General features: G+C 41.7%; 1 protein-coding gene across 3 annotated transcripts in view; it reads right to left on the bottom strand.

Moving 5' to 3' along the window:
* The window catches only part of pcxb (pyruvate carboxylase b), a 331727-nt gene that overhangs the window by 73243 nt on the left and 246448 nt on the right, over positions 1 to 12036 (bottom strand). For all 3 annotated transcript variants that reach the window (XM_071206476.1, XM_071206477.1, XM_071206478.1), the window contains exons 13-14: positions 8344 to 8488; positions 8136 to 8225 (exon numbers count right to left, since the gene is read on the bottom strand). In XM_071206476.1, the coding sequence (XP_071062577.1) occupies positions 8136 to 8225; positions 8344 to 8488 (235 nt within the window). The remainder of the gene's footprint in view (positions 1 to 8135; positions 8226 to 8343; positions 8489 to 12036) is intronic.

Below are 12036 nucleotides of genomic sequence, written 5' to 3'. Positions count from 1 at the left end.
ATCAGTTCATTGCCTACCTCTTCACCCGTCTGCTCCTCTGTTCCCTCTCTCCTCCTCCTATGGCTTCACAGAATCAGTTTATAGTAGTAGATGGAGCGACTTCTCACAGGTACTCCTTTATTTGTGATAACAGCCTGCCTCCTGAGAACCTTTACCTGTCAGATCCTGGTGGAGCTGCTACATGTAATCAGTGCTTTATCAAAGTCAGGTGTGCTGCAACAGCTCATCAAATTACACCCGTACAAGGCAGCTCGATGTCAGCATGAGCTGTAAGACACGTGTAGCCTATTGTCGGCTGCAGAGACGTTTAATCATTCGGAATTTAGAAAATAAATACTTGGTTTTGCGATTATTTGATTTGTCTATGTATTTATTTTGTTCAATCAATATAAATTAGAGTCTACCAATTTTGTGATACATCTGCTTATTATATTTTAGTATTTGTGAATGTGGATAACGCACAGTAGGAAAATAAATATTTTACATTGTGATATGAATATTTTCCTTTGAGTCAAGAAAATGCCTTTTTTTAACCACCAGAAATACAAACCTTTTTTCCATATGTCTATATTAAAATCCTGTCATGTTTTCTTAATGAAATTCTGGGTATGTGTATTTGCTATTTAAATGTCATAAGACAATTATCATTTCAATTCTCTTTTAATGGACTGAGACTGATGGGACTTGTTTTGTTTATCCCTATGTGCATTTCTGCTCCATTAAAACTAAAAGCAGAATAACTTCTTCAGGTCTTTACATTACATTTAGTTGTTGCTTTCTATTCGCCATAACTGCTCAAATCCAGCCTGCTGAAAACTTTTAAGCGGCATTACTGTTCAAGGACAGCATTTGTTTTCCTCCACAAAGTTCTATGGGAAGTGAGCAACACACAAACTGAGAGGAACTGTTTCAAGAACAAAGACAACAATAAGTTACCTTGCAGAACACACACCCAGAGTATCTTGAGGTTTCAGAAAGCCACATTTAAGACTCTTTATGACCCATTTTAAGCTACCTGGAAATGAGTTCTGGAGGTAAACAAAACAACAAATACAGCCCTTTCTGTTTGAAGATGGCTAAGAAAGCATCACAAACTCTAGGCAGGGAAGAAAGAAGAATAAAAACAGAAAATGAATTAAGAAATTAAGTATGTTTGTGCACAGATTTTGCACATTTGACTACAAACTACCCTTCTACTTTAATCCTAAGAATAGAAACGCAGGCCACAAGAGGACAAAAGCGGTCTGTCATTTTTATTAGTCATTATTCCTAAAGCTAGCTCAGAGGCATCTGGTGATTAACCTCTAGATGTCCTCCATTAAATACATCCAGACAATAATTGGAACAAGGTGTACTTGGTGTACTTGGACACCATCAATGAGGCACCAGCAATCAGCCTTCACAGGAACGTTTTACAATACAAACCCTAATTAGAAAATAATGGCCTTTCAGTACTTCACATGTCCTGTCAGGACCCTTCATTTCAGGAGCACTTCCTCCCTGCTGTCCTCAGTGTGGAGGGAACTCCCCACTTCCTCCTTCACCTTATCTGTATGTGCTGTTTTGACACTTTCTGATTTTTGCTCCTTAGCAAAAGTCCTTTTTGAGAATGTATCCTTATAAAAAACACTCACAATAAATTGATCATAGTAAACTTACGAATAACTAAAAGCGAAATCAACAAAGTATTGAAACCTCTCAAATAAAATGACTGTTTTTTTTGTAGACAATTTAAATGGTTTTGCAATCTTTAATTTAACGCCAAATGTGATTGGCCCACTAGTAACCCATACATGTGATGAAGTCAAGCAAGGTCTATTAAACTTAGATGGCAGGTCGGCATGCCATCGGAACGTTCAAATGTGTACCTAGTTGTGCAGTTTTGTCATTTAATAAACATAATAGTAATATTTGTATTCATATTTGATTTAACCATATGCAGCCATGCTAACGCATCGTACACATGGTTCCATTGCGTGCTTCAACGACCATTCACTTTGAAAGGGGTGGTGTCACGCTTTGCCGAACTGAATTGTGGTTCCGTGGCTTCGGTTTGCCTCTGTTGCTCGCGGTGAAAGTTGAGAAAAGTTCAACTTTTCAAGCGTCGACGGAAGCACCAGCCAAGCACCAGCCAATCTCCGCGGGAGATTAATGTGATTGGTTGTTGGTCGCGTACCAGACACGCCCACCGGCAAGCTTCAACGTTACGGAACCGTGTGTAGGATAGGTAGGATACTATGCTTGTAAAACCGGATGTGAGCACTTCCAGAAAAAAATCTGAGCTTGTGTGCATACATTTACACTTGTATAACATATCCACGTATCTGTGAACCAAATTTGAAGTCACAGAAAGAGTGTTGTAGCTTGTAGAAAAGAAATGAACTTAGTGATGAAATGTTCACTTGCAGAAAAATATACATTTTTAAAATATATTTTCCATTACAACTGCAATTTGGTTAAGACAACCTCTCAAATCAGTCATTACAACTTCACGAATCTGCTCTGTGGCAGTATACATCGACAAATCTGAGGACTTGACTTTTGCTACACTTCTTGCGATGAATGTGTTGCTAAAGTAATTTTCACCTGTAGATGTAGGGGGAGGGAGGGGGGTTGGAGCGAAGGGGCGGAGCTATCAAAACGGCGAGGCGCAAGCTCGGGTCAGTCACACTCACACACATGCCCCTTTCACACCAACGCAGCTCCCGTTCTAGCTCCGTGCTTGCGCTCTTCTGGTTCGGAACCGGTTTTTCTTCCCACCGTTTTGCTCACACCGCCCAGAGCCAGATTCAATTAAATAACTACTCCTCCAACCATATACTTTTCTCCAGAGTACCGTGGTTCATTGTTTATTAATGTGTTTCAGCGGCATTTACCTACCGCTGTAAAGTCTTCACTGTCTGACTGTCACACAAGCAGCTGAGTCATTCCTAGCATTCGGTGCCATTTAGGTCCCCAACACATTATATAATATATTTTTCTATTTAAAAAGGTATAATGCTTATTTTTTAAAAGCTTGGTTTTAAATGTGTATCTCCCCCTACCATAAAAAAACAATGTTATTTATCCAGGATATTCAAAATTCTAAATAATTACTCAGATTTTAGTAGGCCAAATTGCTGTGTTAAAAAAGACTGATATAAAAAAATAAATCAAAGAAATACAAATTCTACATTTGTGTCACTGTTGTATAACCCTTTTGCTAACTCACCAAATTAAAATTGTTTTTATTAATTCATTTTTATTGTTTAAAGTTTTTTTTAAAGTGTGTCCCCCCCTGTTACTCTGATTTGAATCCCTCTGGACACGCCCCTTTACTATTCTACTATTTGTATGACTCAAGAAGAAGGATACATTTTGAGTGGGAAAATCATCTTCAAGAAGCAGAGTGTATACATTTTTCCCCCACAGTAACAGGGTGGACTCACAGTAACTGGGGATGTTAAAAAATATTTTTTAAAAACATAATATCCTGAGCTTGACCAAAATATTTTTCTTATACTTTAACAAGCCATCATTCCAATTAAATAAAAAGAAACATGGAAAATTATGTTTTTTATTTTTTGATTAACCTAGCTGAAATCGCACCAAATGCTAGGAATGACTCAGCTGATAAATATCCCCAATTCCCCATAAGTGAATGTGTGTCAGTCTGAATTGCATGGGAACCTGCCTGCAGACCTCCACTCTCAGGACAGTTCCGGTGCAGACCTCCACTCTCAGGACAGTTCCGGTGCAGACCTCCACTCTCAGGACACCTCCACTGTCAGTACAGGAAGTGACGATTCTGACGCGTTTTTTTCACGCCCACCGAAGGACTCATTTGATGGAAGTTTTCAAATCACAATGGAGACTCATCACGGAGGTGATGAGTCCGACCACCGTGCACTTTGGGTCGGCCTTGGTCAAGCCCTTTTGACCCCCCCAGCCTGGTTCTCGTTAAAGTTTTTCGCTCAAATGACACCGTGGAGGAATGTAACGGGAGTTGACAGGGGACTCTGCCCGCCTCACGAGTGCCTATTTTCGGACACTTTTTTCCACTTTTCCCCGGTTTTATTATTTTTTAGGTTATTTCACCCGGCTTCTACCGGGGACATTGCCCGGTCTCGGGTGCCCCCCCAGGGCCTGTGTCCAGCCCCCCCCCCCCACACTCATCCATATATTAACGGATTTTGACAAATGTTGTTGCATTTTTCTCCTCTCCTCTCACTGATCGAATGGCAAACGCGACCCACTGTCGGAGGGCCTCCGCGCCGGCCGATATGAAGCGTGACCAAGACGCACCGTCCACGGTCCCCAGCTGGAACCTCTCCACCTCCGCCGCGGTGCACCGGGCAAACACGGATGTTTCTCTAACCTTCCACTGTTGTCTAGCGGGTGTAACTAAAATACAATATGTCGTATTTATATATATAAATAAATATATATATCTATATAGATATATATATAGATAATAAGTGTCAGTGCTATTTTATGTTGTATTAGCGTGCATTTCCTGTTCGGAAAGTGGTGCTGTACTGAGAGTAAACAATACAAGGTGTCCCTATTTTTATATATATCTATATATACTTTATGTATATAATAAGTGTCAGTACGATTTTATTTTGTATTTGCGTGCATTTCCTGTTCTGAAAGTGGCGCTGCGGCTGTACTGATAGTAACTACAATACAAGATGTCCGTATATATATATTATAAATATATATTATATTAAGTGTCACGATCCGATTTTATTTTGTATTTGCGTGCATTTCCTGTTTGGAAAGTGGCACGGTACTGATAGTGGTGATTTTATTTTGGAATTCTTAGCGTGCACTTCCTGTACTGACAGTGGAGGTGTCCTGAGAGTGGAGGTCTGCAGGCAGACCCCTCTCCTGAATTGACGCTGTTTGGCATCACAACGCTGTTATGAAAGTTTCTCTGGTATAAAATGGGTGATGTTAGCATAGCAACCAAAGCTAAACTGACTATATTGACTACTATCCTATCGTGGCATAAGCCGTTTTCTACAGGCACATTTTACCGGCGTATTATGATTCTACTTGTGATAGTCGGACATGACAACCTGTGCAGCCCATGTATTGATTCCATTTGATAGCTGCAATAATGCAAAACGTCTGCCTGCTCTCCACAATGATCAATAACAGCGAACGGATGGTCAAAGTATCCGGTTCGACCAGACTATGGCTGTGTGACTGACTTTGCGCCTCGTCGTTCTGATAGCTCCGCCCCTTCGCTCCAACCCCTCTCCCTCCTCCCCCTCTCCCTCCACCCACATCTACAGGTGAAAATTACTTTAGCGACACATTCATCGCAAGAAGTGTAGCAAAAGTCAAGGCGGCAGATTTTTCGATTCATACTGCCACAGAGCAGATTCGTGAAGTTGTAATGACTGATTTGAGAGGTTGTCTTAACCAAGTTGCAGTTGTAATGGAAAATATATTTAAACAATATATATTTTTCTGCAAGTGAACATTTCATTTCTACAACCTACACAACTTTTTTTTCTTTCTGTGACTTCAAATTTGGTTCAGAGTTACGTGGATATTTTATACAAGTGTAAATGTATGCACGCAAGGTCAGATTTTTTTCTGCTAGTGCTCACATCAGGTTTTACAAGCTCTCGCATTTTGTACCATATCTACCTTCATAGATACGTCATGGGTGAGTTGAACAAGCTTTAAAGCTCGCCATCAATTCAAAACCTACAGAAATGATCATGTGAAAAAGGAAATACAGAAATAACAATGTTGCTATATTATTTCTCATGTATTCATGCAGGGGGAGCTCATGATTCATGCGTATATTATCAGGAGCATATCTTCAATCACAATTATTTTGTCCAGGATAATCAATAAACATATTTCCCAATAAATATATCTCAATCATGTTGTTAATCTCTCTCTCATCGTTTCATCTATCCATGTCCCCCTGCCTGTCCTCTATGTCCTTATGACCACATGTATGTATTACGCTGCCTCTATTTTCATAACCCCTTCCCGCCTGTGTCCCTCCCTCCACAGAGGGTGATAATACAGGCCTAATCCCTCTCTTCTCAATCCCTCCGTGGAATGAAAGAAAGGCTATAAGCACATTACAAATCTCATTACTAGGCTTTAGGTATGCCTCTGTGCTGCATACTTCATCAGCTCCTTACAGTGGGTAAGTGGGGGCATGCACACCAGAGGACGTGTGCCTATAGTACAGTACGAGTGTGTGATTGTAAATGCACGTGTGTTTGCTGCATAAGAGAGGCAGGCGATGGTGGCAGTGTCAACACTAGATTTGCATAAGTAGACAAGTGTAGGGGAAGCACGGAGACCTGCTAACTCACAAGGAGACGTGCAAACACAGCGGATCATTCTTCCCTTTTCTCCTCCACCCGTTCCACTGTGCACAGTTTTTAGATGACAGATTCGATTAGTGATGCCTGATTAGGATTCATATTGTTCACATTATTTTGTTTTAGGTTTGTGTTTGCTGTGCATGCTGGGTTATGTGCCGAGGCAGAACAGGGTGCTGATAAACATGTCAGATTGATACAGCGGACAGTTTTGTTGCTGTCAAAGGGAGCAGCTGCAGAAAGGCAAGGCAGTTAGCACCCGAACGAGCGTTAACACTGGGGCACGGTGGAGAACGACTAAAGAAAGCATCATTGTGAATCGGCCACTAACACTGGCATCAAATGAAAAAAAACACAACTTTATACACATATACAGTACCAGTCAAACGTTTGGACACACCTAATTCAATAGTTTTTATTTATTTAAATGATGTTCTACATTGTAGATTAATACTGACAACATCGAGATTATAAAAGGACACATTATGTAGTATACAAAATACGTATTAAACAAACCAGAATATGATTTTAATTTGAGATTCTTCAAAGTAGCCCACTTTTGCTTTGATGACAGCACACTTGGCATTCTCTCGATCAGTTTCATAAGTTATACTTTTTTGTTACTACATAATTCCATATTTGTTCTTTCATAGTTTTGATGTCTTCAGTATTCATCTTCAATGTAGATTGAATAAGAAGGTGTTTCAAAACGTTTTGATTGGTACTGTATAAACTTGAAAAACAGAGCATATCCAATCATCATCATTTTGTCAACTTATCGATTGGTCAATCAACAACAACAACAACAATCAGCTATTTTGATAAACGGTAAAGTTATTGTTGCTCAACATTTCATGAAAGCGCCTTCCAGCTTCTCAAATATGGAGATTTCTTTCTTGTATCTGTTTTATATCATATTTTGGGAATATCTTTAAGCTTTGGAAAAACCACGAGATTTAGGACTGTGACGACACTTTTCACAAATGTATTGATCAAACGATCAATCTTGAAAAAAATTGTCTGTATACTCGATAATGAAAGCAAGCGGTAGTACACGCCTTAGTTAAGCCTTTCAGGGACCCCCATTAACTCTGAAGTTAGGGTTAGGAGAAAAGAAGCCCAGCATAGCTCAGATCCAAACCCCTATGGGGGGGGCCTGGCTGCCGGCCTCTCTGCGGGGGTGCAGAGCGGAGTGAGAACAACTTCTGCCTTCGCAAACAATGAAGTGCTCCCTCTCTCCGCTGTACTCGCAGCTCAGCAGAGCACTCTGGGCCAAAACCCTTTTCCTCCCTGAGTGCTAAACTGAGCCATTTAGGAAGGCCTTTCCCACCTTCAGCTATCGGACGGCTCGACAGCCCATTTGTCATTCGGCGGGTGCTTTTATCCAAAGTGCCCTCCGGATCCACAAGTGTTTACTTTTTTAGCATGGTAGCCCGAGGGGAAATGAAACTCTGAACCCCTGGCTTTGGCGGTACCTTGCTAAAGGAGTCCAAAAGTAATACATGCATTTTAAAAAGGATGATGCATGTTGTATTATCATGGCAACATTTCCTGTTGTGACACTATCTAAACACCGTATTAAACTATCAGTGGCCGACACCTCGCCCTACACACAGATATACACGGTGAAAACAAGGTTTTTAAAACAGCTTTTTTGCACAAACTGCTTTGAATGCACTGGTGCACTTTTTCTCATCAATGTGACTCGGGAGCCGTAGCTCGGTTTGCATAATACAGCGTGAAGGACCTTGAATTATGCATGGTGATTTGCTGAATTGCATTAAATTGACATACCCAAGGTAACAGGAGGGATGACGGGGTCTATGGAGGAAGGCTTAGCTTTGACTGGAATGGGTGTGGTTGGTCCGTTCACCATCACATGACCTGAAGAGGGGGATAAAAGCAGAACATATATTACACACTGAGCATTCTGTTGAGACAATGAGGAACACACAGGTGTTACGTGACAGCATCCGAGTGCGTGTGCTGTTTACACACTGACCCAGGTAGTGCAGCAGTTTCTGGGCCCGGTTCTGAGTGGGTTTGAGGTTGAACAGCTCCTGGTTCTCGTCGATGAACTGGGTGTCCACGGTGGAGTTGAGGAACTGGTGGTTGGAAAACACATTCTGCAGGAACGGGATGTTGGTCTGGAGAGAGGGTAAACAGAGGAGAGGGTTTTCATTTGTCGTCGTCTTCTTTATACAAATGGTTTGTACTGTTGGATGCAACTTGACACAAGTCCATACAGCACTCAGCTCACCCTCTATTCTACGGAGGAATCACTTGAAAGAAGAGAGAGTAGTTCTTTTGGAGACAACATCTCGCTTCAGAGCTCGATTTAAACGTTTGTAAAATACAACTTCACATTGATAGACGCACACATAATGACACCAAAACCACATTAAAACGCTGCGAGGAAAACACACAGGCAAAATGTCAACAGTTGGAAGTAATTACATCCGTTTAGATGTTGTTGTTGTTTGTTTGCCTCAGAAGTATCATCACGCCAATTAAGCCCCCTAAATGAACCAAGATGAGGAGAGTGAACGAGAAAGCACAGAGACGAATGTAATTGTTGGGAGTTAATGTCATTACTACATGTGTTGCCTTTTCTTACTCTCGTAAGTGCGTTTTAAACAATGTGCCGTGTGTGTTTGAATTGCTGTAAGAGGCGGAGGGAGAGGGTGACAGAGGAGGGAGAATGATGGGGGGGAGAGATTAGCAGACATGTTATTTGAAGGGATTCAGTGAAAGGAGGATATGCTAATATGGCCTGGGAGCAGCAGGAGATGTGTTCATCACTTTGTAATGTCCCCGAGGGGAGGCTGAGAGGGAAGGAATGTAAACTGGGTGAAAAGATTATTTAATAATAATAATAATAATAACTGATATTTCTATAGCGCCTTTCAAGGGACCCAAGGTCGCTTTACAGGAATAGGGCGAGCACACACAAAACAAAACAGGTCAGACAGACAAAACAACAGATCGATTTAAGGGCCTTGATGAAAAGATGGGACTTGAGGGCCCTTTTGAAGGCGCCCAGTGTGGGGATGTTGCGAATCTCCGCAGGGAGAGCGTTCCAGAGGGTGGGGGCTGCCACACTGAAGGCTCTGTCCCCGAAGGTTCTCAGTTTGGTGCGGGGGGTGGTGAGCAGGCCAGAGTCTGAAGACCGCAGGTTCCGGGGTGGGGCATGTGGGTGGAGGATGTCCGATAGGTACTGGGGGGCAAGGGCATGGAGGGACTTGTAGGTCAGGAGGAGGACTTTATAGTTTATGCGGAACTTGACCGGCAACCAGTGGAGGTGGATGAGGGTGGGAGTGATGTGCTGCCACGGCTTTGTGTGTGTGAGGACCCGATATTTCTCAAAGTTTGCTAAAAACTATCTTTGCACACGACGCCAAATGTCAGAGTCTTAAGTGGCATTTAAAGCAAAGTAAACCCCTGCCACTCATGACCCCACATCCCCTTTATCTTCTAAATTATGCACTCACAACCAGAGCTCAGAAGAAAGGAAAGAGTCCCCGAGGACTTCCTGGGTATCGGGTGTGAAGCCCCGTTAGCCCGCCTCACTTTCTATATATAGTCTCCGGATAGATCTCACACATCCCGCAGATGGACAGAAATTACCACCGCGTTTAGCCGACAGTCAATCACTCAGGAATCCCATAATTGCGAGCAGGACGTCGAGCAACACACAAACCTCACTTAGCTTATTAGCAGCAGTGAGAGAGATCAATGAGCTCGGGTGAATAAGGAACATGTTTGTCATACCAAGAGAGACAACATGAGAGGAATACATCCAGAGTTACAGGGAGAGGGATTTACATTCGGAGCAGAGAGGAATATAAAGAGAACAACGGCAATATTAGTATTCAAAGTTGGATCATATAAGTATAACATCTAATCATTTATTGAAAACAATATGTTTGGGGGAATTAGTCACGTCCATTGGATTACAAAAATGAATGTAAGTGCCATTTCTAAAGTAGTCTGGGTTTATTACAGCTATTTCTTTTTTTGTTATCTTATTAAATATGTCCGATTATGTACTACAGAGTACATATTTCAGTTTGCAAATACAAATCTTATTCTAGAGAGAGGGAAAGATAAATGTTCACTTTTTCTTGAGCCATAAAAGGCACCATCTATTTAGAGAAATCGAGAGACAAAACTGTCTTTGTATGCTTTGATACTGCCAGCAAGGAGAGAGGAGAGGAGATTCATAGAGCCATGCTTCAGGCTTTGGACCTAAACAGTAGCTGCTATATGACTTCAGTAACATGGACATCTCATTTCCTTTATTTATAGTATCTGCCTGCATTAATCTTGCATTACATGTGCTTGCCCTTGAGGAACCATGCAGCCCAATGTGTCTTATTGAACCTTGCTTTATCATCACAAATTACAAAATGCAAACTGGCAGAGTAAGCTAGTGAAGTTTAGCTTAGCAGTAGGAATAGAAATTGAAACTAGCCTGGCTCCAAGGCAACAATATATGCCTCTAAAAATAAACAATATGAAAAGAACACATTGTTTTTTCAATCCACACAAAAGACAAAGTGGAAATAAATGTTGTGCTAAGCTAACCTGGCTACTGACAAAGGCCTTGTTCATGAGAGGTTTTAATCTACATGTAACTTGCACTTGCTTAAAAAGGAGATGAGGTTATGAGTGGGTGAAAACAAAATTAGACTCCAATGGAACTGCAACAAGGAGTAGTTCAAGGTCAAAAAGGTTTAATAGTATAACTAAAAGATATAACAAAACAGGAAAAGGAAAAATACACATGTTTTATTAGTACCTTCTTTGGATAGGATGTTTTTATAATTGGGCTGGGGATATTTTCACAATTGGAAATAATAATAATCTCATTATTTTCCACTTTTCCTATCTAGTGAGCATAACGAGGAAAACGCAATCAAAAGGTGTAAATAAAATAAGAAACGTGTAAAGGCAGTGTCGAGGAATGAAAGATAAATAACACAAACAGCAGCTATTAAGGAAAGACTGAGCAATAATGGAGAGGGAAGAGAGACATCATGAATACACCGACGTTTGTCCTTTTTCTCTCTGCTGTTCCAGATCAATGTGTTCATTATCAGGCTGTGTGAAGCCTGCTGCTGCTGCTGCTGCTGCTGCAGCAGCAGCAGCAGCAGCAGCAGCAGCAGCAGCAGCAGCAGCAGCAGCAGCAGCACACACACACACACACACACACACACACACACACACACACACACACACACACACACACACACACACACACACACACACACACACACACACACACACACACACACACACACACACACACACACACACACACACACACACACACACACACACACACACACACACACACACCACACACACACACACACACACACACACACACACACACACACACACACACACACACACACACACACACACACACACACACACACACACACACACACACACACACACACACACACACACACACACACACACACACACACACACACACACACACACACACACACACACACAGTTTCCTATAATGATGTGAAACACACTCTCTAAGAAGGCCCACACACACATTTGTGTCTCACTTCCCAAGGTCTGTGGCATGTGTTTCTGTCTTCACACACACACACACACATTCAGATTGTGAACACAACTGGCACTATGAATATTCCATGTATTAATGAGGGTC

Source organism: Pseudochaenichthys georgianus, chromosome 18 (genome assembly GCF_902827115.2).
Source record: "Pseudochaenichthys georgianus chromosome 18, fPseGeo1.2, whole genome shotgun sequence".
NCBI lineage: Eukaryota > Metazoa > Chordata > Actinopteri > Perciformes > Channichthyidae > Pseudochaenichthys > Pseudochaenichthys georgianus.
Note: the sequence above shows the minus strand (reverse complement) of the source record. Positions and strands in the feature narration are given on the sequence as shown.